Source organism: Mytilus californianus, unplaced genomic scaffold (genome assembly GCF_021869535.1).
Source record: "Mytilus californianus isolate M0D057914Y unplaced genomic scaffold, xbMytCali1.0.p SCAF_4, whole genome shotgun sequence".
Taxonomy (NCBI): Eukaryota; Metazoa; Mollusca; class Bivalvia; order Mytilida; family Mytilidae; genus Mytilus; species Mytilus californianus.
The window spans coordinates 83,106,392-83,134,141 of record NW_026262690.1 but is presented as its reverse complement, the minus strand read 5'-3'; the positions used below and the strand labels follow the sequence as shown (position 1 = coordinate 83,134,141).

The window sequence follows — 27,750 nt, the reverse complement described above, 5'->3', positions numbered from 1 at the left end:
AGATTTCATTCATTATGTATGTAATAAATAAGATTTAAGCATATTAGTTTTAATTTCATAACAGTGAAAAGAAACATTTACATCAGGCTGCGAACCTTTTAACAGTGCGTTTTTACCAATCACATAAACCCTATGGGGTGTATCTTTATTTTCTACAAGCTGAATGATGGAAAACTATAAAATGTAGACCAAATAATTGTTATACATAAGAATTTAAGCATGTTATTTTTTTATCTCATGACAATGAATGGAAGCATTTGTAACTGTTCACGAACCTTCCACAGTTCAAACAGTGACGTCAAGAATTATGTATGCAATCATTATAGTTCTAAATTCTACCCGTGTTTAAGCTTTTGATTTTTTTTAATATGATATTTAGAAACTGTTTCTCAACCCGGTGTCCTTGAGTTCAACCTTTTGATTTTTATGATGTTCTTGTTGCTTAGTCTTAGATTTCTGTGAATTGTTTTAAGGAAGGATGGACTGTTGTTTGTCTTGTCGTCTTTTTCTTTTGCCATGGTGTTGTTTGTCTTTCTTCGATTCACCGTGGGTTTTTTTATCTTACTTTTTTGCAGGAGTTTATTTTGAGACATGCAAGTAAAACTTAAAGCCCTGAATTTTCTTTGTCATAATTTGGTTTGCCAATGACAAAAATTGTCATTAATTGTAGCATTTTGAAAAAGAGGTACACGACATATAGTTGCATGACAGTATAAAATGAACTGATGAACGGACGGTCTGGTATCATCCCTATACTCTGATGATCACATACTGACATTTTCTAATTTAGCTGTGTTAGAAACTTCTGATTTGCTTATTTTTTCACACTTCCTATATTTATTGTAGTTTTATTAATTTTGTAGCGAAAGGCTATATTATTTTGATGTTAAACAAGGATGACACAAGTGAATCAAATCTGATGTGGTAATGGAATTATAATCAACATAAAACCTAGATCAGTTCCCTCCCCCCCCCCCCCCCCCCAAAAAAAATAAAACAAATTAACTTAAAAAATATTCAAATTTTTTCAATGAGACAAAAACAATTTCATTCAACGTAGAATGAATTATGTTTTTTCTTTAGTATTGCTATTGCAAATGCTTTTTTGACATAAGCACAAAATACCGTTTGGTATGTTTTCCTTTTGGTCGTATGACTCTTGGCATGGCTCTGTATTCATGCATCCAGCTTTCCGGTTTTTGGCTTTGGGCGTTCCTGATGCGGGTGGGTCTAGAGGTACGATTCGGACGATTGAGGTTTTTATATTGTTGTTTCCATTTTGTATACCCTTTTATCAATATTTTATCCAATTTGCAATTTATCGGGAAAGTGTACTAGTAACTAAATATTATTGTTATATACATATACACATTGATGGATCTACAATCTGTCGATACCTGTATCTTGGCATTGCACAAGGTCATGTTTTTCTATGACTGTTTATGACGTCTTTACACTAAATCCATTGGATGTTGTTAGTGGCTTTGAACTAACTGTCAGTAACTGCGAGTACTCTCAGATCTGTACTTAGTGTCTTTTTGTTGTTTGGATGTACAAGTACCCGGCCACGTCCACTTGTATTTGTATTATTTGTATTTGTATCCATCTGATGAGTTAATTAAGCCTCTCTCAACTGATTTTTATAGTTCGTTCTTATGTTGTACTGTTACACCACTGTCACAGGTTAGGGGGAGGGTTGGGATCCCGCTAACATGTTTCACCCCACCACATTCTGTATGTGTGTGCCTGTCCCAAGTAGGAGCCTGTAATTCAGTGGTTGTCGTTTGTTTATGTGTTACATATTTGTTATTCGTTCATTTTTTTGTACATAAATTAGGCCGTTAGTTTTCTCGTTTGAATTGTTTTACATTTTCATTTCGGGGCCTTTTATAGCTGACTGTGCGGTATGGGCTTTGCTCATTGTTGAAGGCCGTACGGTGTCCTATAGTTGTTAATTTCTGTGTCATTTAGTCTCTTGTGGAGAGTTGTCTCGTTGGCAATGATACCACATCTTCTTTTTTTATAATATATTATTTGAGGTTTTTATATTGTTGTTTCCATTTTGTATACCCTTTTATCAATATTTTATCCAATTTGCAATTTATCAGGAAAGTGTATTAGTATATCATTTTGTTGGTGTCTTTGTCAGTTTTATTTGTATGTTTGTTCGATCTTTTAAGTCTGTTGTGTTGTATGTCTGTGATGTATGTGTTCACAGTCTTAGCTGCTGGATCCCAATTATTGTCTGGTTCACTAATTATTTCTAGTTGTTTTTTTGTTTGTTTTGTTAATATAACGGATCTATAAACAACTGTCATCCCAGAGGGAGGTTTAGCTAGCTATAAAACCAGATTTATTGACTTCCCTCTTTTGAATTTACCTTGGATTTCAGTATTTTTGTTAATTTTTTTGGAACTGTCAAATATACACAGAAGTTGCATAGGAATGTCGCTAGTCATCACTATTTTAGTCATAAGGAAAAGTTTCATTTACAAGAAAATTGCCAAAAAATGCTTTCCAGTAAAAAATCTACAATCTTATTCTAAATGATTTTTTAGACGCATCCGTAAAATATTTGGAAGTGTTTTCATTTTGTAACACACATAAGGAACTAGCATTATTATTTCATTTCAAAGGTACCTATTAGGGCGGTCAAATATTATCTGTGTAAACGGATAAGCTACCACTCGGTAGAGTATACAAATTATCAACAGTTCTCTTATCGCCATGTATTTAATACTCATTTGTAGTCAACAGGAAGGATAGGACGGGCTTCAATTCCTTCGGGGAAAAGGGAAGAGGGGGTGGTGTTCATCTAACATAGAAATTGAAGTATATGTTTTGTACTTTGTCAAAATGTAGTTTATATCATTTTCACCCCTCAAAATAAAATAAAAACTATTAACATCGGAGCTTTTTTTCAAAGCTACAAGTTTTGCAAAATTGTCAGATTTTGTTATGATTATAAGGCAATTTCGTGTGAAAACAAAGAAAAAACTAAACGATAGAATTAAAAAACTGAGATGATAGGTCTTTAAAACGTGCATTCATAATATAAAAAGAAGTATTAGGGTCACCTTTGTAGTTTTTTTGCTACATTATAAATTTAAATTCGTTGAAATCGTTTTCTGTTTTTTGTTTAAAAAAAGTTGATATCACAAGACAAAATTGTTTTTTTTCCATTTAAATAAAAGTTTCATAGATAAATTCATTTCTGCATCCAATTTTCTTATTTTGTAAAAAATCTAAATCGATCATTTGCAGGTTTTTGCAATCCAATATTAATTTAGACCCCCGATCTTCCTTAAATTAAATAGCCAAAAAAAAAAGAGAAAGAGGAAAACATACTTTTTTTTCTAATTTCCCCACGCTGCTGTCAATCCTCTACTTCAGAGAACAACCTGGACCCCGTACTGCATTTCGCAACGGACAAAATATACACAAAACCATCAATGGCTAGCTCTTTCTATTAGATTTAAAATCAAGGCCGACGAGATTAATATCTTAAATAAAATAATTTATTTATTAAGATTTCATTCATTATGTATGTAATAAATAAGATTTAAGCATATTAGTTTTAATTTCATAACACTGAAAAGAAACATTTACATCAGGCTGCGAACCTTTTAACAGTGCGTTTTTACCAATCACATTAACCCTATGGGGTGTATCTTTATTTTCTACAAGCTGAATGATGGAAAACTATAAAATGTAGACCAAATAATTGTTATACATAAGAATTTAAGCATGTTATTTTTTTATCTCATGACAATGAATGGAAGCATTTGTAACTGGTCATGAACCTTTTGCAGTTCAAACAGTGACGTCAAGAATTATGTATATGCAATCATTATAGTTCTAAATTCTACCCGTGTTTAAGCTTTTGATTTTTTTAATATGAGATTTAGATAACTGCTTCACAATCCGGGGTCCTTGAGTTCAACCTTTTGGTTTTTATGATGTTCTTGTTCTTAGTCTTAGATTTCTATGAAGAGTTTTAAGGAAGGATGGACTGTTGTTCGTCTTTTCGTCTTTTTCTTTTGCCATGGTGTTGTTTGTCTTTCTTCGATTCACCGTGTTTTTTTTATCTTACTTTTCTGAAGGTGTTTATTTTGAGACATGCAAGGAAAACTTAAAGCCCTGAATTTTCTTTGTCATAATTTGGTATGCCAATGACAAAAAATTTCATTGATTGTAGCATTTTGAAAAAGAGGTACATGACATATAGTTGCATGAAAGTATAAAATGAACTGATGAACGGACGGTCTGGTATCATCCCTATACTCTGATGATCACATACTGACATTTTTGAATTTAGCTGTGTTAGAAACTTCTGATTTGCTTATTTTTTCACACTTCCTATATTTATTGTAGTTTTATTAATTTTGTAGCGAAAGGCTATATTATTCCGATGTTAAACAGGGATGACAAAAGTGAATCAAATCTGATGTGTTAATGGAATTATAATCAACATAAAACCTAGATCAGAGACCTCAGTTCCCTCCCCCCTCCAAAAAAAATACCAAACAAATTAACTAAAAAAAATATTCTAATTTTTTCAATGAGACAAAATCAATTTCATTCAACGTAGAATGAATCATGTTTTTTCTTTAGTATTGCAATTGCAAATGCTTTTTTGACATCAGCACAAAATACCGTTTGGTATGTTTTCCTTTTGGTCGTATGACTCTTGGCGTGGCTCGGTATTCGTGCATCCAGCTTTCCGGTTTGTGGCTTTGGGCGTTCCTGATGCGGGTGGGTCTAGAGGTACGATTCGGACGCTTGAGGTTTTTATAGTGTTGTTTCCATTTTTGATACCCTTTTATCAATATTTTATCCAATTTGCAATTTATCGGGAAAGTGTACTAGTATATTATTTTGTTGGCGTCTTTGTCAGTTTTATTTGTATGTTTGTTCAACTTTTAAGTCTATCGTGTTTTATGTCTGTGATGTTTGTGTTCACAGTTTTAGCCGCTGGATCCCAATTATTGTCAGGTTCATTAATTATTTTTATTTGGGTTTTTTATTTTATAAACAACTGTCATCCCAGAGGGAGGTTGAGCTAGCTATAAAACCAGATTAAACCCACTAATTTTTTTCTGAAAATGCCTGTATTAATTCATGAATATGATAGTTGTTTTCCTTTCGTTCTGTTGGTTGATATAGTCAAGCGTTTGATTTTGTCAGGTTTTATTGACTTCCCTCTTTTGAATCTACCTTTGAGTTCGGTATTTTTGTTAATTTTTTTGGAACTGTCAAAAATACACAGAAGTTTAATACATAGGAATGTCGCTAGTCATCACTATTTTAGTCATAAGGAAAAATTTCATTTACAAGAAAATTGACCAAAAAATGCTTTCCAGTAAAAAATCTACAATCTACGAATCCGTAAAATATTTGGAACTGTTTTCATTTTGTAACACACAAAAGGAACTACCATTATTATTTCATTTCAAAGGTACCTATTAGGGCGGTAAAATATTATCTGTGTAAACGGATAAGCTACCACCTCGGTAGAGTATATATACAAATTATCAACAGTTCTCTTATCGCCATGTATTTAATACTCAAAGTAGTCAATAGGAAGGATAAGACGGGCTTCAAGGTTTTTTCGGGGGAAAAGGAAGGGGGGATGAGGTGGTGTTCATCTGACATAGAAATTGAAGTATATTTTATTGTACTTTGTCAAAATGTAGTTTATATCATTTTCAGCCCTCAAAATAAAATAAAAATTATTAACATCGGAACTTTTTTTCAAAGCTACAAGTTTTGCAAAATTGTCAGATTTTGTTATGATTATAAGGCAATTTTGTGTGAAAACAAAGAAAAAACTAAACGATAGAATTAAAAAACTGAGATGATAGGTCTTAAAAACGTGCATTCATAATATAAAAAGAAGTATTTGGGTCACCTTTGTAGTTTTCTCGCTACATTATAAATTTAAAATTGTTGAAATCGTTCTCTGTTTTTTGTTTAAAAAAAAAGTTGATATCACAAGATAAAATCGTTTTCTTTTTTCATTTAAATAAAAGTTTCATAGATAAATTCATTTCTGCATCCAATTTGCTTATTTTGTAAAAAATCTAAATCGATCATTTGCAGCTATTTCCAATCCAAAATTAATTTAGACCCCGATCTTCCTTAAATTAAATAGCAAAAAAAAAAAAAAGGAGGAAAACATACTTTTTTTCTAATTTTCCCAGGCTGCTGTCAATCCTCTACTTTAGAGAACAACCTGGACCCCGTACTGCATTTCGCAACGGACAAAATATACACAAAACCATCAATGGCTAGCTCTTTCTATTAGATTTAAAATCAAGGCGGACGAGATTAATATCTTAAATAGAATAATTTATTTATTAAGATTTCATTCATTATGCATGTAATAAATAAGATTTAAGCATATTAGTTTTAATTTCATAACAGTGAAAAGAAACATTTACATCAGGCTGCGAACCTTTTAACAGTGCGTTTTTACCAATCACATAAACCCTATGGGGTGTATCTTTATTTTCTACAAGCTGAATGATGGAAAACTATAAAATGTAGACCAAATAATTGTTATACATAAGAATTTAAGCATGTTATTTTTTTATCTCATGACAATGAATGGAAGCATTTGTAACTGTTCATGAACCTTCCACAGTTCAAACAGTGACGTCAAGAATTATGTATGCAATCATTATAGTTCTAAATTCTACCCGTGTTTAAGCTTTTGATTTTTTTAATATGATATTTAGAAACTGTTTCTCAACCCGGTGTCCTTGAGTTCAACCTTTTGGTTTTTATGATGTTCTTGTTGCTTAGTCTTAGATTTCTGTGAATTGTTTTAAGGAAGGATGGACTGTTGTTTGTCTTTTCGTCTTTTTCTTTTGCCATGATGTTGTTTGTCTTTCTTCGATTCACCGTGGTTTTTTTTTTGTCTTATTTTTTTGCAGGAGTTTATTTTGAGACATGCAAGGAAAACTGAAAGCCCTGAATTTTCTTTGTCATAATTTGGTATGCCACTGACAAAAAATATCATTAATTGTAACATTTTGAAAAGAGGTACATGACATATAGTTGCAGTATAAAATGAACTGATGAACGGACGGTCTGGTATCATCCCTATACTCTGATGATCACATACTGACATTTTTTAATTTAGCTGTGTTAGAAACTTCTGATTTGCTTATTTTTTCACACTTCCTATATTAATTGTAGTTTTATTAATTTTGTAGCGAAAGGTTATATTATTTTGATGTTAAACAAGGATGACACAAGTGAATCAAATCTGATGTGGTAATGGAATTATAATCAACATAAAACCTAGATCCGAGACCTCAGTTCCCTCGCCCCCCCCCCCCCCCCCCCCAAAAAAAAACAAAACAAATTAACTAAAAAAATATTTAAATTTTGTCAATGAGACAAAATCAAATTAATTCAACGTAGAATGAATTATGTTTTTTCTTTAGTATTGCTAATACAAATGCTTTTTTGACATCAGCACAAAATACCGTTTGGTATGTTTTCCTTTTGGTCGTATGAATCTTGGCGTGGCTCGGTAATCGTGCATCCAGCTTTCCGGTTTTTGGCTTTGGGCGTTCCTGATGCAAGTGGGTCTAGAGGTACGATTCGGACGCTTGAGGTTTTTATAATGTTGTTTCCATTTTGCATACCCTTTTATCAATATTTTATCTAATTTGCAATTTATCGGGAAAGTGTACTAGTATATTATTTTGTTGGCGTCTTTGTCAGTTTTATTTGTATGTTTGTTCAACTTTTAAGTCTGTCGTGTTGTATGTCTTCACAGTTTTAGCTGTTGGATCCCAATTATTGTCAGGTTCACTAAGTATTTCTAGTTGGGTTTTTTGTTTTGTTAATATAACGGATCTATAAACAACTGTCATCCCAGAGAGTTGGGCTAGCTATAAAACCAGATTAAACCCACTAATTTTTTCTGAAGATGCCTGTATTAATTCATAAATATGATAGTTGTTTTCCTTTCGTTCCGTTGGTTGATATAGTCGAGCGTTTGATTTTGTCAGGTTTTATTGACTTCCCTCTTTTGAATTTACCTTGGAGGTCGGTATTTTTATTAATTTTTTGGAACTGTCAAATATACACAGAAGTTTAATACATAGGAATATCGCTCGAAATAAAATAAAATTATTAACATCGGAGCTTTTTTTTTTTTCAAATCGTCAGATTTTGTTAGGATTATAAGGCAATTTTGTGTGAGAAAAAAAAACAAAACTAAACGATAGAATTTAACAAAAATGAGGTGATTGGCCTTTAAAACGTGCATTCATAATATAAAAAGAAGTATTAGGGACACCTTCCTAGTTTTCTCGCTACATCATAAATTTAAATTCGTTAAAATCGTTCTCTGTTTTTGTAAAAAAAAAGGTTGATATTATGAGATAAAATAATTTTCTTTTTTCATTTAGATAAAAGTTTCATAGTTAAATTCCATTTTTGCATCCAATTTGCTTATTTCTGTTAATCCTCTACTTGAGAAAGCAACCTGGACCCCGTACCGCATTTCGGAACGGTCACAACCTACACATAACCATCAACGGCTAGCTCTTTCTATTAGATTTAAAATCAAGGCCGACAATACTAGTATTAGTATCTTAAATAAAATAATGTATTTATTAAGATTTCATTCATTATGCATGTAATAAATAAGATTTAAGCATATTAGTTTTAATTTCATAACAGTGAAAAGAAACATTTACATCAGGCTGTGAACCTTTTAACAATTCATTTTTTCCAATCACATTAACCATATGGAGTGTATATTTATTTTCTACAAGCTGTATGATGAAAAACTATAAAATGTAGACCAAATAACAGTAAATATGAAACTAATAAATGTAATATTTTATTCATTGTATATTTTATTTGTATGTTTTGTAAGTTTTTGTTTTTGTTTATTGAGTATTGGTTATTCTTTTTTTGTGGATTTTTTTTTTGTTAAAGGGGACTCACAAGGGCAAAATTGTTTTCATTTAAGGTCACATACAAGGTCAAAATGTATGAAAGTTCTTTTTGTGGCTTATGATATTTACATAAAATTCATTTTTTCAAATGTGACCCGTTAGTTTAAGGAAAACAATTGTATGATTATTTGAAAACCTAAAATGTGGAGGCGGTTACAAAGATGACAGCACTAGACGAAAAAGAAAATAAAATCTTCAAAGAAACAGACCTTACTTACCCGATCTACATGCCTTAAACAATACGTAAATCATATAACTAATGGGAGGACAAGACGATGAAGAATTTTTAAATATATAATAAGGAGATGTAGCTTGATTGCCAATGATACAACTACCCACTAGAGACCAAATGACGAGGATGCCAACAAGTATGCATAGTTCACTCTACGGTCTAAAACCAATTTAACCAATGATTTTTTTTTTAATTGCAGCATTGCATGAACAGCAAATACAGTTATTCAACTAAAGGTCACACCCTCCTTCCTTTTGAATTATTTTTGTAGGATTAAATCTTAAATTCGGAAGTTTCGAATTGAAATTTGATACAAACTCGTCAAAATTGCAGTGCTATGATACTATATTTCTAATATTAATTCATAAAAAAATAAGTCGAATAGAAATGAATAGTTTGTTTCGCTGTTTATTTGTTGATTTTTTATACTTTTGTAATCTTTTTAATCAGTAATTAATAGTAATATCCATGCTACCTGGTCATGTTTACGATACAATGACGAAGGTACAAGATAGTGATGGTTTTATCCAACGACAGGTGCCCAGACCTCTACATGGCGGAACAAAGTTCAAGACAAAAGTGAGAAAATGACATTTTTTACCATCTTAGTTGGATTTCTGATATCAGGTGTGTATTTCAAGTTTCTTTTTTAACACAAGATGATTTGATAAAACTTCTGTTGTCTTTTCATGAATTTCTAAAACATCTTTCATTTATATTGTTGTATAATAACTTAAATTTAGTTTTCGTAAAAACACAAAACTCAATTTACCACGTTAAGATCATTTTAATATTATTAGTTAAGCAATTGTACTTTATTTGAACGATACTTGTTTTTCGCTTTTATAACGATTTATATTTTCCGTATATGTATTGTTTCCGGGTACACTCTTCAATGAGTTGTGAGACTCTCCCCTTGTAAGGGTGTTCGCAATTGTGCTAGATGTTTCCAATGCTTAACCAGTGTTGGTATAATGTCGCTTTCCTAGTATTGCATCTAGCATCATCCGTTTGAAGAAGCCAATGCCGAATGTTTTTACCCTTTTAAAATAAGAAGATGTGGTACGACAACACAATACACGAAAAACAAATATGACAGACAGCAACTTACGATAACGACTGAATTGCTCACTGTACATATATTTCATGCTGCTGTCGAAACTCATTTCCGTTTTGTGTCCTATCATTTCATCATAAGTTGATGTCATCAATATTGTTCTTTCGTGCTTCTCCGGGAGCGTAAAACAACAACTATCAAATAATCATTAAACCACAGGCACTTGAATTAATGCAGACATATGATAAGGTCTACATCGATTTTTTGGGTCCTCTGTGCTCTTCAACTTCTTACTTTATTTGGCCCTTTTAACTTTTTTGATTCGAGTGTCTCTGGTGAGTTTCATACAAAACCCGCGTCTGGTGTACAAAATTTTAAGCCTGGTATCTATGACGATTTTATTTAAATATATATTCATATTGCATAGTCGACTGAACTTCATAAACGTCTTTCAAAAAATTATCAGTATTTGTAAGATGTATATATAAAAACAACGAAGTAAACGTGTGGGATAACTCATTGATTGTACAGCAAAAAGACAAATTTAAAATAGACCAAAAACTACTATCCAAAGACAACATTTTAGTGTATCTCAACAATTACAATTGCGTTATGGACAACTAATATTTAGGCATTTAAACTAAATTCAGAAGCTGCCCAAATAATTAATTAAACAACAGGAACAGATGCCTTCGTGCTCTTAAACATCAGATGTCACACGTCTTTTCATTAAATTGCTTGCCATTTTTATTGAAATTTCTTACTTTAAAAATAGTTCCTAACATTAATACCTGTAATTATTGGAAAGACACTTTACGTCAACTAAATTTTCTTTTCAGGGTGTTTTTGTGTGTCACTACCAGGTCTTCAAAATGTCCAGACAGATGATAACTTCACTAAAACTTTTGGAATTATACCAGAAAAAAACATATACAAAAAGACAGATCATCAAGCTCTTCAAAAACATCCAATTAACAATAAATCAGAACAACTTGAGAAACATTTACTCTCGTCACAAGAAAAAGTTGCCCCTTCTGTCCCAAATCACGGTAATCTTGCATCAACGCTTAATCAACTATCTGGTATGTCAGCACTCCAATTGCTAAAAATTCTCGGAGTACATCTTGGAAGTAATGCACCTCTCAACATCAATACCAACGCCATCATCCACCGACAACCACAACAACAAAACAATGTTCCAAAGAAGCAATATTATACAGGAGAACCATTGAAACCAACAATGAAAACAATTTCAAACTATGAACAAAAAACCGGAAGTATTATGCCAATGCTGAACAAACTCCTCAAAGGTTCTATTTCTACTGAAACTGATAACAACATATTAAGTACACCACAAACTCCACAGCAAATGAGCAATGCTGGAAAGTTTAATACTCAGCAACAAGTAAGCCCTCTATTCATGATGACATCAGGAATGGGTGGACTGAGCTTCCCTCGAACGTCTTCAATACAACAGCCATCTAGTTCTGTTCATGACGATAACAAAGCGAAATTGTTTGACCCTGATGCACTGATGCAAGAAATGATGAGCTCCTCTTCTTCCTCGCTAGGTACTGGAAAATATATGGCAAAACAGAATGCTTCTCCGCAAAATTGGGCACCTAACCAACAGAACAGTATTCAAACGAATGCAAAAAACAGTCCAGGCATGTTTAATCCCATGCGTGGACAAACATCTATCAACTTTAATCCTGATTCATTCAACAACGTAAAAATGAATTTTCAGCCAGATGCACTTTTGCTTTCTGTTCATAAAGAGACACCACATATAAGTAACAAACTTTCATATGATCCTGATAAACTTAACAACTATTATGGAAAGTTTAAACCCGGACAAATGTTCCCAGTTGAAGATATGAATACTCCATTACCACCAGTACGTCATATTTTATTCAATGCCGACACTTTAAACAAAAAGTTGATGAGCAGTGCCAAAAATTCAGATGACCCAAATTCAAACACTGAAAACACATCAGCTGCATTGCAGTCCAAAATTGTACCGCAACCGTCATCCAAAAAGAATTCACAATTTATACCTGGCTTACTTTTTCCTGGCTTTAAACCAGATATAGACCGGATTGAGAATCACTTTTCGGAATATGAAAACAGCTTTGTAGATAAACCAGAGGAAAGTAAGATAAGCATCAATCAGCGATATGCCTTTGTTGATATGTTATCCGATTTACCAGTAGAGCATGATCATTCAGTTAACATAGGAAACCAAACAAATCAAACTACACTTGCACCGACTAGCCAATCACAGACAAAAATTACTGTCACTATGGATACTACAACTCAAGGGACTACTTTAGTGCCTACAACTTCAACTGATATGCATGAAAACCATAGTGAACCCAGTAAATTAATGCCTGCTCAGTCAAACAGCCTTCAAAATGGATTTGTTCCAGGATCTTTGACAGGAGATGGTCAAACATTACAAATGATGGTAAACAAAGGAATGTATAACCCTAACATGGTTAATCAGCAGGCTTTCGTAATGAATAATATTCAGAATACAGGATCATCAAATGTCAACAATAACACAGCGACTCAGACGTCGAATAGTTTTGGGATGGCTTATAATTTCAATCCTTCGTCAGTTAACCAAGCAAAAATGAGTTTCAATACCAATCAGCAAATGGGAATGGACGGTTCAAGTGGACCAACGTCCACGAACTACAATACATTTTATGATCCAAATAAAGTAAATCAAAACTCATATATCAACCCATTCGACAAGGCTCAGACAAATATGAATAACATGTCAACAGGACAATTTGATAATTCACAATTCTTAGGAAATTTTGACGCTAACCAGGTTAACATGGGGATTTTGGGAAATTCGAGAAATAGTACGCAAAATGGTATGAATTCTGGGTTTGGTGGGCAATTTGACCCAACAGAAGTAAATAAAGCATATTTTAATCCAAACGCGGTTAATAAAGAGAGAATGAACTTTAATCCATCTGAAATGTTGGAATCTAATGCTGGCTATGACAAGAAAACAGCCGAAAGTTATACATTTGATCCAAATAAAGTAAATGATATTCATGTAAATTTTATTCCACCTTTTCTGCAAGGCAACTCAAGTGAAGGAAATAGTACAGGTTCTGGATTTATTCCTGGTCTTCTGTCTGGAGGAAAAGATAAAAGTGGTGTATTTGATCCTAGTAAAATGAAATCTGGCATGTTGTTTAATCCAAACGCAATGATGAATACGAACAAAAATACGACAGAAAATGGTGGCACGTCAGACAAAAGTCAAACAAATATGATGTTTAACCCTTCAGCTATGATCGGTAACATGAAGGGTTTGATATCGGGAGTCAGTTTTGATCCAAATGCAGTAAACAAAGTTAACATGCATTTCAGTCCCAATGAAATGATGAAACAAGTCGCTGGGAGCGATGGTGGAACAGGCAAGAACGATAATCCTATCGTTGGTCACGGAGACGGTGAAAAAGTAAAATAAAGAAAGTTGTCGAACAAACAAAAGGATAGATATAATTTGTTTTCAGAATTAAAACATTTTTTTCTACGAACGTCGAAACCTTAGAATAGATCATTGCAAGAGTATACAAGTATCGTTTGTTCTCAAATACATGGATTCCTTTCCGATACATTTTTGTTCTGGCAAAAACATGTATCCAATCATTCTTAGATATTTTGAGCCCTTTGAGTTCTTCCATGCATTTTATGACCTCTTAAATAAATATTCATTTTATTGATTCTCTTTATTTCGATGTATATCTTACATGCAGTCTTCTTAAGAACTTATAGTTACTTTTGTTTTCGTTGAGTTTTTTTCTCCTTGAGTTTTATGATGGTGGATACATATCGGGCAGAACAGTCACTTTCGAACTAATTGGGAACGTTAACATTAAATATATGTGTATGTGTATGACTTTCTCTTGACGCACACACAAATCCCTTTCAGCTACTATTGTACTTTATTCATTTGGCTATACAGGATGTATAAATACACAGCCACGTTCTAACTAATATGGAAAGTCGAAATTAAATGCACGAGTATGCGTATGACTTGCTTTCTTGACGCACAAAGTCCTTGCATCTACTATTGTTGAAAATTATTCATTTGGCTATGAAGGGTGTATAAATACACACCCATGATCTTTTGGCTGTGGGAATACACAGCTATATATACTCCATTAATGACAATCAATGATACAGGAATAATTAGAACTAAACAGAATATTACGCAAGTAGGAGGTTTGGCGTGCAATAAAATCTTGTGCTACCCACATGTTTCATTTGATTTGAAAGGGGGCTGTATCAAGTCAGGACCATGCTGTCCAAGCGCCAGTTTTTTCCAATCAGGATTGTTTGTAGAGATTTCTTTTTCAAAATCAGCTATAATATATCGACATTTACTATAAGAACATATAAGGGTGAAGGTTTGGTACCATTAAAACTTTTAAACCCGCTGCAATTGTTTGCACCTGTCCTAAGTCAGGAATCTGATGTTCATTAGTTGTCGTTTGTTGATGTGGTTCATAAGTATTTCTCGTTTCTCGTTTTTTATATAGATTAGACCGTTGGTTTTCCCGTTTGAATGGTTTTACACTAGTAATTTTTGGCCGGGGCCCTTTATAGCTTGCTGTTCGGTGTGAGCCAAGGCTCCGTGTTGAAGACCGTCCTTTGACCTATAATGGTTTACTTTTATAAATTTTGACTTGGATTGAGAGTTGTCTCATTGGCACTCATACCACATCTTCTTATATCTATATCTTGATGTGTAGGACATTTTTATTCCTAATTCTCATCAATGTCTTTGAAAATGTGTTCAGTATAAACATAAGAAGATGTGGAATGATTGTCTGTGAGACAATTATCCACCAGCGACCAAATGACGTAGGTGTAAGAAACTATAGGTCCATACCGTACAGTAAGCTATAAAAGGTATAACAAAGTACCGAACTCTAAGCTAAATTAAAAAAGGGGAAGTCCATAAAAAAACTGGCAAAATCAAACGTTAGACTTTATCAATCAACGAAACGAATGGAAAATCGCTGCCATATTCCTGACTTGGTACAGACATTTTCCAAAGAAAATGGTGGTTTAAACCTGGTTGTATAACTAGCTAAACCTCCCACTTATGTAAATGTCCCCGGTATGACAAAATATAAAACAATTCAAATGAAAAAACGGCCTAATTTATGTACAAAACAGTAAACACAATACAAATATGATAGAAAGTGACCAACGACAACCACTGAATTATAGACTCATGACTTGGGACATGCGCATACATTATGTTGCGTGGTTAAATATGTTAGCGACTCAACCCTCTCCCTAATCTGGGACAGTTGTGTAACAGCACAATTAAGATTTTATTAGCATAAAGTAGTATCCTATATACATGTATATATAAATAATGAATCACTGCTTAACGTCCAGTGGCAACTATTACATGCATATTCAGGACCGGAACATGTTTAAGTGATATGAATATGAAACCTGATTTGTGATAGACCGACGCGCTAAGCCGGAACATGAATGTGGATATATCACACCAGTAAGATTCTTTCAGCCTTTCATCTCCTTAATTCTCATATAAAGCTAGACATGTATTTATCATAGCTTTTCACTGATATGCCAGAATAACTGGAAAAAGTTGAACGTAATGTAACGAGATGTTCGTCATTAGCTTATATTGTCAACAAGAACTTAGCTATTCTAGCTACGTCTGTAACATATAGAACACGAAAAGTATATAAATCAGACAGATGTTAACTGACTGACAAAACTTGTGATAATAAAAAGGCCTATTTATTTCAATAAATGTGTATACTAGTATATTTTGTCAGATGAACGACAAGTGTATGTCTATCTAGATTTTAATTTCACCGACTATGCATATAGAATGTACAAGTATATTTGCACTTCGAATATTACAAAAGGATTTAGATTAGAAATTACATTAGTTTTGCCCTTGATATGCATTTATCAAATTTAATTGATTTGCTTCTCTGAGTCTGAAGTGAGTATTTCCTACGATTGTCCTCAAAGTGATTTAATGTAATTGGTTAATTTCCTGCAGATTTTAAGCAATGCCTAGAGGTTTCATAATCTTGTTTTTCAAGATAATGATAAAATCCCACAAGTGCATCTATTTTATCTATAATGATACCACAATAATAAAATTGAGAATGGAAATGGGTAATGTGTCAAAGAGACAACAACCCGACCAAAGAGCAGAAAACAGCCCAAGGCCACCAGTGGGTCTTCAACACAGCGAGAAAATCCCGCACCCGGAGGCGGGCTTCAGCTGGCCCCCTAAAAAAATGTGTACTAGTTCAGTGAAAATGAACATCACACTAAACTCCGAAACATATAAATGAACTAAAATTAAAAACATACAAGACTAACAAAGGCCAGAGACTCCTGACTTCGGGATTTATGACTTTTGAACACCGGTATACTACTGTTGCCTTTATTTGGGACAGACGCAAAACCTTGTTTTAGCCTCAAAAATTAAAATAACACTTGATAAATTTTGTGAGTCCGAAGTACTTTTCAGCTTTAACCTTCATCAGTAACACTCAAAGCCGAAACGTTGATAGCCAATGAATGATGTTTTAGCAATGAAAGACGTAAATAGCTATTTTACCAAAAGGGGCATAAACATAATTGTCAAATCCATCTTAGGTCAACTTTGTCTGAGGGAGTTGAAACCTTAGTTTCAACATTGGCCTGACAATATAATCACTTTGGGAAAGATAATAGTGAATTTTGCAAGAGGCGTTTCAACAAAAGTCTTAAATAGTATTGTTACATCTTTTAAAAAAAAAATCATTTTTTCATTACAAAGGGCATGAGTTAAAATATACTGTCGTTACAAAAAATATCCTTTGTCAAGGTCACCTGCAAGTGACTTGTTAATAAACGAAATTTGATGAGATTTTACATACTGAATCTTATCAATGGAATGGTCAATCCTAGGAAAAGATAAAATCTTATATTGAAACCGAATTAACTTGTCTGAGATCAGTTACAAACAGCGTTATCTTGTTGAGACACTAGAACATAGGAGCAGCACCAGTCACTAGCTTTTGCATTAATAAAGATTTGAGCCACTAAGATTGTTGCTCAATTTAAGAAGCATCACCTACATCAACATTGGCAGGGTAGGATCCAGAATTTTTGAAAGGGGGCGTAATTCCCGAATATGGAAGAGCGAATGGCGAGCGGAGCAAGGCGTAACAATTTTGGACGATTTTATGATAAAAAATCATATAAATCGTGAGAAACATTAGATTTGATTTTTTTGGCGATCAGAGTGGTGGGTACGCCTTCTACGTCCTATCCTGGATCCGCCATTGATCGTGGCAAGTAGCAGTGGCTTTGCAAGTGCTTTACTCTTTCATTGTTGTACCTTCATTTGTTCTCTCTTAACTTTGTTTTGTTTTTGCATAGATTTTACGACGATATCATTCAAATCATTGATTTTGCTCTTTATCTTATATACTAGAATGTAGTTGTCAAACGATAAAAGATGGAATTTCAAAACACAAGCATTTCCTTAACCAGACTAAAAAATTACCTAACATCTTTATCATACAATTCTTTCATATACTAGTAAGTTGCATAGAATAAGGCATATTCCCGAACAGCATTCTAGAAAATTAAAATTTGTATAGCTAGAAATTTCAAGTCAGCAGTTGATATCGTAGTTCCATTAGTTCCCTAACTTCAAGGAAATAACACAAAGATATAAAATACATCTATTGGATAAGTAGTCAATCATTCCACAAAATTAATAATTATCATTAGATTGTATTTAAACTAGGATTTGGCGTTTTGCATGACGGCAATGTTTAAGCATTTAAAACAAACACAATGAAATTTGGTGTAAGCGTTATGCAATACATATTAAAAATGATAATGGTATAGTTGTTACTGAAGATTCAAATGGAATAATGATGTTATTAATTTCTTTGCATTTGTAATTGACCTTGGCTGAAATTCTTTTGAAGAAAATAAAACTTGGTTTCCAATCCAACCATATAAATAAAATTTGGTATTAACAGTTCTTATGCCACTTATATGAGATCTCCACATGCTACTTTCCGATGCAAGCAATAAGCCTTATCTTTTGTTATATATATTTTACTAGCCCTTTTTGCCGATTGGTCTAAGGCGCTGGAGACCGTGCTCGTGGTTTTGCCGTTGATGTCTGTATAGCTTGTGGAAACGATTTCAGATTGCGAGCGAAAAAATTGCATCTCTACCTATTTTTATATAATTTTATTTTTATTTGCCGTAAAAATTCTTGGTTCATTAAAAAAAACTAAAATACACAATTTCCTTTTAGAGAATATATTGACATTATGTTCCCAGATAACACAACTCTTGTCAAAACTAAGTAGTTTTAGTGAACAGTGAACGCAGGAAATTAAATTTGATAGCCGATTTCATGATTTTGTGACATGAAAAATGCTTCATTTTTTTCACATAAATTTCTTTGTGAAAGATAAGTAAGGGTTGAAGGATCCCATATCAATTCCACCTGTCGAAAGTATGTTATCGAAGACATGAACTTTTGATACGATGTCTCACCTGCGACCTTCAATTATTAAAATAATCCTAAAATTTCATTCATAATTCACATCGAATATGGCGTGGACAACGATTATATTGGCGACTTTATTGGTCAGCCATGCATTCGCCATTAGTGGTAAGTTTATATTTTTCGGTAGGAACATTCATATTTGAACGTAAACTAATATAGCTTTTTAACAGAAAGAGAGAGAGGGGAATCCCAAAAAGGCTGTACAAAAAAAAAAGAAAAGAAAAAAGCATGGTCATTGTTTCTATCAGATTTCTGTGACCCATTCCCCTACCTTTGAAAATACTTCAATTAAACATGATTTTACAACTACCTGAAATTAAAAAAAATCACATAACTTCTTTAATTCATCTTTAAGTGAAGTTTCATTTGTAATACGTGAAGTCGTAGTAACATTTGTTTCTAATTACAGAATTTGTTATCTTAAATTTTAATATCGATTTTATATTCGTTATAAATAATTAAATATCTAATTACAATTCCACAAATTCGTTTTTACTAAGTTAAGGTTAAATAATATTTTGTTTTTTTTTTCAAAAATGCACAAATTGTTCATCAAAATGTTCTGATTGATTAAAAGTCCTAAACATGGATATTCAACCAATGTCTTAACTTCTTTATATTTTGATTTACGAACACTGAAATTACCTGCAATCCTTTAGATTCTGAAACGGCGAATTTGTAAATTAAGACAACAAACGATTCAAATCTACGTTCCTATTCTCTCTGTAATATTATGCCTTGAGCCTTGTCAACATAGAAAACCATTGTTTTGCAAGTTTAACACAATTCAGAGTTAAGTGTTTTCCTATTCAAACTATACGATTTACAATGGCCGAAGTTACATTCAAGCGATTCAATAAATTTAAACCAAAAGAATCATCGATACTACAAAAAATAGACAAACTTACATGAAGCAAACGAAATAAGATCAAGAAAGCAAATGTCATTTCGACCTTTGAAAATTGGTATCTTCTTCACTGCATTGTTTGTTTGTCATTTTCCCCTGTACTGTTTCAAGAATCTGTGATTCTTATTAACGAAGGTAGCTTGCCTATACATTTGAAATTGCGCGATTATTCACTAGTTTATAGGAGTTTATCTGTTTTGTTCTAGTGATTTTTCAAGTGGCGGAGGACAAAACAATATCTAGAAAATAGAAAATTGAAGTAAAGTAAGAATAGCATGTCTGATGGTAATCTTTCAAATTCCAATCAAAGCTTTTATTAAAATCCCTTCATTTTATGTAAATATAAAAATAAGAAGATGTGGTAAGATTGCCAATGAGACAACTCTCCACAAGAGACTGAAACTTTCACAATGCTTTTTTTTTAGTTTAATCTCTTCATTTTATGTAGATATACTTCTACTATTTCACAATGCATAAACCTTGAAAAAAAATTGCAGAAATTTTATTATTTCATACCTAGCTATATATTCATTTATTTCTAGTTCGACAAGCGAACAGCACATCCGGGGGATCGTCAGGTGGAAGTTCTGGTGGAGTGACTCAGACTGGTGGAAGTTCTGGTGGAGTGACACCAAGCAGTGGAAGTTCCGGTGGAGTTACTCAGAGCGGTGGAAGTTCTGGTGGTACACAAGGAGGCTCCGGTGGTAGCTCCAGTGGATCACTATCACAGAATATGCAACCTCCTCAGTTTTTGTTAAATCCATCACAGTTTCTAGGAGGCGGGAGCCAGCAAAGGTATTAAGAGATACCGAAATCATCTGTAAGAAAATCTATTACATAAATATATATAAAAAGCACACGAATGAAGAATGTCCTTGAGCAATAGAAAATGATTACTTGTTATGTTGTCATATTTTCTCCTATCAAAATGTATGATCTAAACATTTATAAACATTAAAGAACTAAATTAAAACGATGATTTATTGTACTGCTGTGTTTCAGTCCTAGTGGAGGCGGGTCTAGCAGCAGTGGTAGTGGTTCTGGTGGTAGTTCCGGCGGAAGTAGTAGCAGTTCTGGTGGTGGCAGCAGCAGTGGTAGTGCACAAATGCCAAATTTTGATCCCAACAAAGTCAACCAAATACAAGCCAGTTTTCTAGACCCATCAAAACTACAGCTAGGATCAGGCGGAGGAGGAGGCAGTGGTTTTAACCCTGACCAGTTCAACAGCATGTCCTTTAGCTTCTTCAATCCTAGTGCAATGACAGCAGGAAGACGTATGTATTTCATTTTTTATGTTTTTGAAAATTCTAAACCATTATAACAACCCGATTTTACATCTGCTTTCATTTTCAATACAACTGCTATTTGTGATACACTGTGCTATTTATTTTTATTGAACAGGTAGACGACAGGCAAGTCAAGGTAGTTCCGGCGGAAGTAGTGGTGGAAGTTCTAGTAGCAGTGGTAGTCAGCCACCAAACTTTGACCCTAATAAAGTAAACCAGGTACAATCCAGTATGTTAGATCCTTCCAAGTCACAGCTTGGTTCCGGTGGAGGCGGCGGAGCTATGTTTAACCCGGACCAGTTCAACACCATGAAGTTTAATTTCTTTAATCCACAAGCACAGACTAGCGGTGGTGGTGGTGGCGGCAGTGGCAGCAGTAGCGGAGGAAGTCAGCCACCAAAGTTCGACGCAAATAAAGTTAACCAATTACAAACCAACATGTTGGACCCATCTTCATCAAAATTGGGACAAAGTGGGGGAAGCGCCGGTGGATTTGATCCAGATCAATTCAATTCCAAGACATTCAACTTCTTTAATCCACAAAACCAACTAGGAAAGAGGGGTAAATTGTAGTTACAACTGATGTAATTGTTGTTTTACGTGTACGGTAGCAATGCAGCCTTAATTCAATAATATACGCACTACGTGAAATAACTAAAATTCATAGTCCGTTATAAAAAATTAACTTGAAAAAATACAGAATTGACAAAAAAGGGGACTTTTTTAACACGCGCAACTAGTCTCTTGGAATTTATTCGTCAATTAACAAAGTGGTCAGTTCAGGCTTATTCTTTTTATCTCCAAATATCTTCTTACAATATCAAAGTAAGAAGATGTGGTTACTGGTATGATTGCCAATGAGACAACTCTTCATTCTTGGCACAGGCACATAAAGAATGTGACGGGGTTAAACATGTTAGCGGAAGCGCAACCCTCCCCTAAACTGGGACATAGGCGAAACAGTACAACATAAGAACATACTATAAAAATCAGTGGAAAGGGGCTTAACTTAACTCATCAGAACGATGTAAGGATGTTCGCTACTCTACTTCAAAATAACAAGCTTTTTAAAAGACTGTTATAAATTGATAGTATATAAATAGAGGAACTAAAAAAGCAGAAAAAAATTAAGGGTCCGTGTGCTTGTTTTCGAGATATAAGCCGCTGAAAATTTGGCGGGAAATGATTCTCTCTAGATTTTTCATACTGTTAACATTGTCCGCTTTTCTCTTTTAAAAAATATGAAAAAATAACAAGGATTTTGTAAGATTTTCAAATATGGCTTTTAAAACTATATGTAATAAAATTATGAAAAGAAAAGTAGGGGTTAATGGAAAAACGTAGATAAAACCAGAGGATTCCGAAAATCTGGCAAAAATTCAAAAACAAGGAAGCGAACATCCTTTAAGTACAAAAACAACTACGAAAACCACTAAAGATACAAAGTACAGATCTGAGAGTGATCGCAGTTACGCCAATCACAACTGATTTAATCGTGTTAAATATTCTATTCAGGTAGAAGACAAACAAGTCAGGGAAGTTCCGGTGGCAGCAGCGGTGGAAGTTCTGGTGGCAGCAGCGGTGGAAGTTCTGGTGGCAGCAGCGGTGGAAGTTCTGGTGGCAGCAGCGGTGGAAGTTCCGGTGGCAGCAGCGGTGGAAGTTCTAGTAGCAGTGGAAGTCAGCCACCAAACTTTGATCCTAATAAGGTTAATCAAGTACAATCCAGTATGCTAGATCCTTCCAAGTCACAGCTTGGTTCAGGTGGAGGCGGCGGAGCTATGTTTAACCCGGACCAGTTCAACACTATGAAGTTCAATTTCTTTAATCCACAAGCACAGACTAGTGGCGGTGGAAGCGGTGGTGGTGGCAGCAGTAGTGGAAGTCAGCCTCCAAAGTTCGACGCAAATAAGGTTAACCAATTACAAGCCAACATGTTAGATCCATCCTCATCAAAATTGGGACAAAGTGGAGGAAGCGGTGGTGGATTTGATCCAGATCAATTCAACTCCAAAACATTTAACTTTTTTAATCCACAAAACCAACTAGGGAAGAGAGGTAATATGTGATTTATGTAACCAATAAAACCTCCTTGAAGGGAATTTTTCAGGAATATGTCAATTACGGGAAAATAAGTGTTATGAACGGCATATAAACTAACAGTGCAATATATATATATAGATAAAACAAGAAAATAAAACTTGATCCGAGGGCTATAGATCGTTTAAATATTTGTTTAATTAATAGCGTGTATGTTTGCTCTACATTCCATTTTCATGCACTACTGTTTCCCAGATGTAAAAAGAAAGAATGGCACCGTAAATCTTTTAAACGGATGTGTCACCGAATATATAAAAAAACATGTTCAAAACATGGTCATCCAAATATGCGCCAAACATCGATGTTGTCTTCATTTTACATTGTGTATAAAGCTTTCGAGTTTTACTGTGTTTTCAAGCTCAACGTGCTTCTTTTTGTTTCATTTTATATAAAGATTGGGGTCGCTATTAAAGATCTTAAGTATTCCCTGTTCAATTCATTCGCAACTTGTCTATACTGAAATAATTTAGAACATGAGATAGGATATGGATGTGTCCATCATTTAAAATCTGAGGTTGAAATCAACATATTATTTTATATCTGCTAGGTTGTTCTCTCCTTTAAGTATATCCAACATTTATTTTTATTCATATTATATAGGAAAATGAACAAATTTACAGACATGGATTAAGTATTCTTGCAATACCGCCTAATCAATACTTAATACTTCTCTGTTATTATGCAATGTAACTAGCTTATTATCAGAATGCACAAATCAATCGGAGAAATGTCAATCATCGTACAATTATTGTTTTGGAATGCTAAGATGTGCCTTTTCAGACTCTAAAAAAGGGGATGATTTCTGAACGTGGATGATGTTTATCTCTTTTTCGCGCGCTTTTCATCTCCTGTTTTCATATTTGATGTACCCATTGACATGTCTTAATTTCTAAACGAATAAAAGTGAAAATAATAGTTCGTAACTTATCCGATTAAAAGTTTCAAAACCAAGTTTACCAAATGCGGTTGGTCCCTATTGACTTGCTCGTATAATATATATAATAATGCTTAAATCTATGTAGATATTTTTATATTAAGTACTTATATTTTTTATTCCTTGATAGGATTGTAACTTATACTTTCTTTTCTTTAATAGGATTATAATATTTACAAGTGTAAGTACTTTAAAAGATAATGAAACTAGGTTTTGCACATGTTGGTAAAAAGTTACTTGTGCATTAATGGAAGCAGGTGTGCACGTGCTTGACAAGGGCAACTGATATGCACGTGTTGGTTATAAGTAACAATTATGCGCATGTTGGTAAAGGGTAACTCATTTGCACGTGATAGTAAAGGGCAACTGGTACTGGCGTGATTTAAATGATACATTTTGTTTATTGAATTTCCAACAATCATGAAATAGTGTAATTGTGCTAAGGGCACGACCATTTGTATCCTCAACTATCCTGCATTTTATGTTGCAGAATTTTCATATTCATCCTGTCTTGTGGAAAGTCATTAATTTTCAGTTCTTACCAGGTGCAATCTATTCAATTTCAAAATTCTCCTCCCCAGAAAATCAAATGATCGTACCCTAAAACTAATGTTGAAGCTCACTTAGGCAAAAGTTTACAAATACAACTTTGGCTTTTTTTTATCTTTTTTTCCTTTTGGTTTTATGCTCTCAGACGTCAAGTGTATTTTTGGCTTTCCCAACTTTTAGTCACGAGCGTACCGTACTGACGAAGATTACTTCAGAAACACGTTTTGTGTGTATTTTTGTGGAATTCGGGTTTCACGTGATGGTGAAGGTCAACTACTATAGTTTTTATTGTAAGCACCAACACATGTGTTACCTAGTCTACTGGAAGGTGGACAGCTATTTTGCTTTGAAGTATGAACTTTACAGTAACAATGGCTTCCTTTTCGTTGTATTGGTATTGTATGATGCTTATTTCAGTGCACGCAACACGTGTTTCTGTTATTAAACTTCAAAATGCATAAGAAGTTTGAGAGCATCAAAACCAAGAGGGCTTAAACAGACGTGCCAAAACTGTTTAAGGTTTTGACTTTGTTGTTGCATTTCAGTATGTTGAGTGTGGTGGCTTAAATAGATTATCCGTACTTTATAAATCTGAATGTGTATATATGCAAAGTTAATGCTAGCAGATGTGAATTATACGTCATTTAAAAACAACAAACACAATAACCAAAACAAAATACTTAACATAAATTTTGACACCAGTAAAACTTTAAGAACACCGTTTAAGTCGACAATAAGCGTTTCGCTTCAACAACGATCACTCTAAAGGGGTGTGGCCAATGTGCCCTGTATTTGTTTCACTAAGAAGGTCAAAATCGGGAAGTTGATGAAACCTAATAGAATTTGAAAAGAAAAGAATATATGATATATGTGTTTAACGATTTTGGAACAATATTATGCATTGCCAATAGCAACTGAAAACTTTTTTGATACCTTTTTACAAATTTTACAACAAAAGATACCAAGGGAAAATTCAAAACTCATATGTAATAGGGAAACTGACAACGCCATGCCGACGAAAAGACAAACAAGTCCACAAAACGCTACATTGAAAACTAAAGATTGAGCAACACGAACCCCACCAGAAACTGTGGGAATCTCAGGTGCTCCGGAAGGGTAGGTAGATCCTGATTCATCAGTGGCACCCTGCTCAACCAGTGGACCGACAAGTTTTGTAAAATTTTGCATCCGAACGATTTCGGGGACTTAAATGAACATAGGATAGCTTTACTTATATAACAGAAATTAGGTTTTGGTATTTCATGTCAGTCTTAATAATTTTTAATCATTTATCAAATTGCCCAAGTATATCAACATTAGTTTTTAGGCTTCATTACGCACCAATTAATTAATTTCATGTTTACAGATACGAAATAATATTGTTAGAATCTCTAAATACACAGATGAAGTGCTTTGATTCTGTTAATATTATAAGATATTGACACGGGTTTTTAAAAAACATCTCTGATGTGACAAAAATTCAGGGGGGTTGGTTCTACCCTTCAATATAATATAAAATGCATGTATAATAAAAACCAATAGCAAAAAGTCAATTTATGAAAGATTATTTTATCCCTTTGACAAATACAAATGTTTGTGTTCTCCGTATCACATCATCATTTCGAACAACTGTAGCGTGTATGCCCAGGACATAATTCGTTGAATTAAAATTAATATTCTTATGTCATAAATTTATTTGACAGTCTCAGACGCTTTTCATACTTGCCTTATTTTAATCTTGAGTTTCATTATACACACAAAGTCAATTTAAATAAACAGCCTCCCCCAAACAAAAAAACCCAAACAAAACCAAGCCAACAAACAAACAAAGAAAAAAAAATCCCTAGCAAAAAAAACAACAACAAAAGTGATTTAAAGATAGACAAATACCTCAAATCCTAACCCGGAAAAATACTGATAGAAATAAAGCCCTTACACTCACAACCATTAAGCAAATAATTGTTCCACTGAGATTTTTAGAGGCGAAGATTTTCATAAAGGTATCAGACCACAGACGCTATGTGTTGGCAATTGCTCACTCTGTCACTTTTGACCAAGCGAGCTAACAGCTTTTCTTCAAACCACACTATAGATGGATTTTTTTGCCCGACAAAGGCGTCCAGTAACTGCACTATCACGGCCCTCTAAGAGATTTGAACGGATGGAATAAGTATTTTTTTGGTATACACATCATAGATCCCGATCAATACATTCCTAAATTAGAACCCGAATTCAAAGTTATGATAATTACAAAATAGTGACACTTTCCACCATTCCCCTAATATTAATATTTATTGAATTGAGTAAAGCATGTAATATGCAGGAAGTTTTGAAAGGATTATCAATAAAGATATTCACAAAAATTCGACAGATATATCGATCGATGAAATCAAAATATATTGCTCCTGCCCCCAATAATTTACAATAGATACGAAATAAGAATTCATTGTCAGCAAAATTCAAGATGTTATCTTATTTTACTTACAGATGCAGTTTGCTATGCTAAAGAAACCAACAAAGTGCTATCAATTGATATTAAACATAATTTGGGAAACATGAAATGTATTTTGTACAGAAATTTGTTTTTAATAAACACAAATCCAAATAATTTGTTTTGTGTTTGATGTGTCAAAATTTCTTTTATGATTTGAGTGATATTCTATTTTTCTAGTTTTCTTTGATTCTAGTTACTACGTTGCTGTTTATAGCGTTTGATATCTCTCACGACCGACGATGGCCGTGGTTTCGACCCTTTGTAAATTATGTTATTATATATGATCAAAGAAAAGTTTAAACCTATAGCTGCATAGTAGAAAATTTTCCTCTTTCCGATTTTGATTATATACAAAACTTTTTTTTTACTGAGATCATATTAAGGTACCTTACATTGTTAAGATAGCTTTCGTATAATTATGCTCCAGACAGTTTGTGTTTCGCTCAAGCTATTAATTTGCTGTGCAAAATTTGTTCACCTGAACCATATAATTGTATGATTCATCATTTTTGTGGAGCGCAATTCATCGTTGATTCTTACCAAAAAGTAAACTAACAAAAATACCGAACTCCAAGGAAAATTCAAAACGGAAAGTC

At 33.5% G+C, this 27,750-nt stretch overlaps 1 protein-coding gene across 1 annotated transcript; it reads left to right on the top strand.

Moving 5' to 3' along the window:
* The first annotated feature begins 12,575 nt into the window (after positions 1 to 12,575).
* Positions 12,576 to 27,268, top strand: LOC127737108 (keratin, type I cytoskeletal 9-like). The gene is made up of 7 exons (XM_052247641.1): positions 12,576 to 12,651; positions 20,337 to 20,589; positions 20,797 to 21,068; positions 21,196 to 21,642; positions 22,596 to 23,135; positions 24,274 to 24,292; positions 27,148 to 27,268. Exons 1-6 carry the CDS (start codon positions 12,576 to 12,578, stop codon positions 24,279 to 24,281), a joined length of 1,596 nt encoding a protein of 531 aa, XP_052103601.1. The 3' UTR covers positions 24,282 to 24,292; positions 27,148 to 27,268.
* Positions 27,269 to 27,750: the final 482 nt, after the last annotated feature.

What these genes read in the sequence shown, in the direction of transcription:
- LOC127737108 (XM_052247641.1), top strand. Translation starts at nt 12,576, where the DNA reads ATGGATACTACAACTCAAGGGACTACTTTAGTGCCTACAACTTCAACT. An exon ending in TGAAAACCATAGTGAACCCA is followed by an intron (nt 12,652 to 20,336) that starts GTAAATTAATGC and finishes ATTTATTTCTAG; the next exon opens with TTCGACAAGCGAACAGCACA. An exon ending in TGCAATGACAGCAGGAAGAC is followed by an intron (nt 21,069 to 21,195) that starts GTATGTATTTCA and finishes TTTATTGAACAG; the next exon opens with GTAGACGACAGGCAAGTCAA.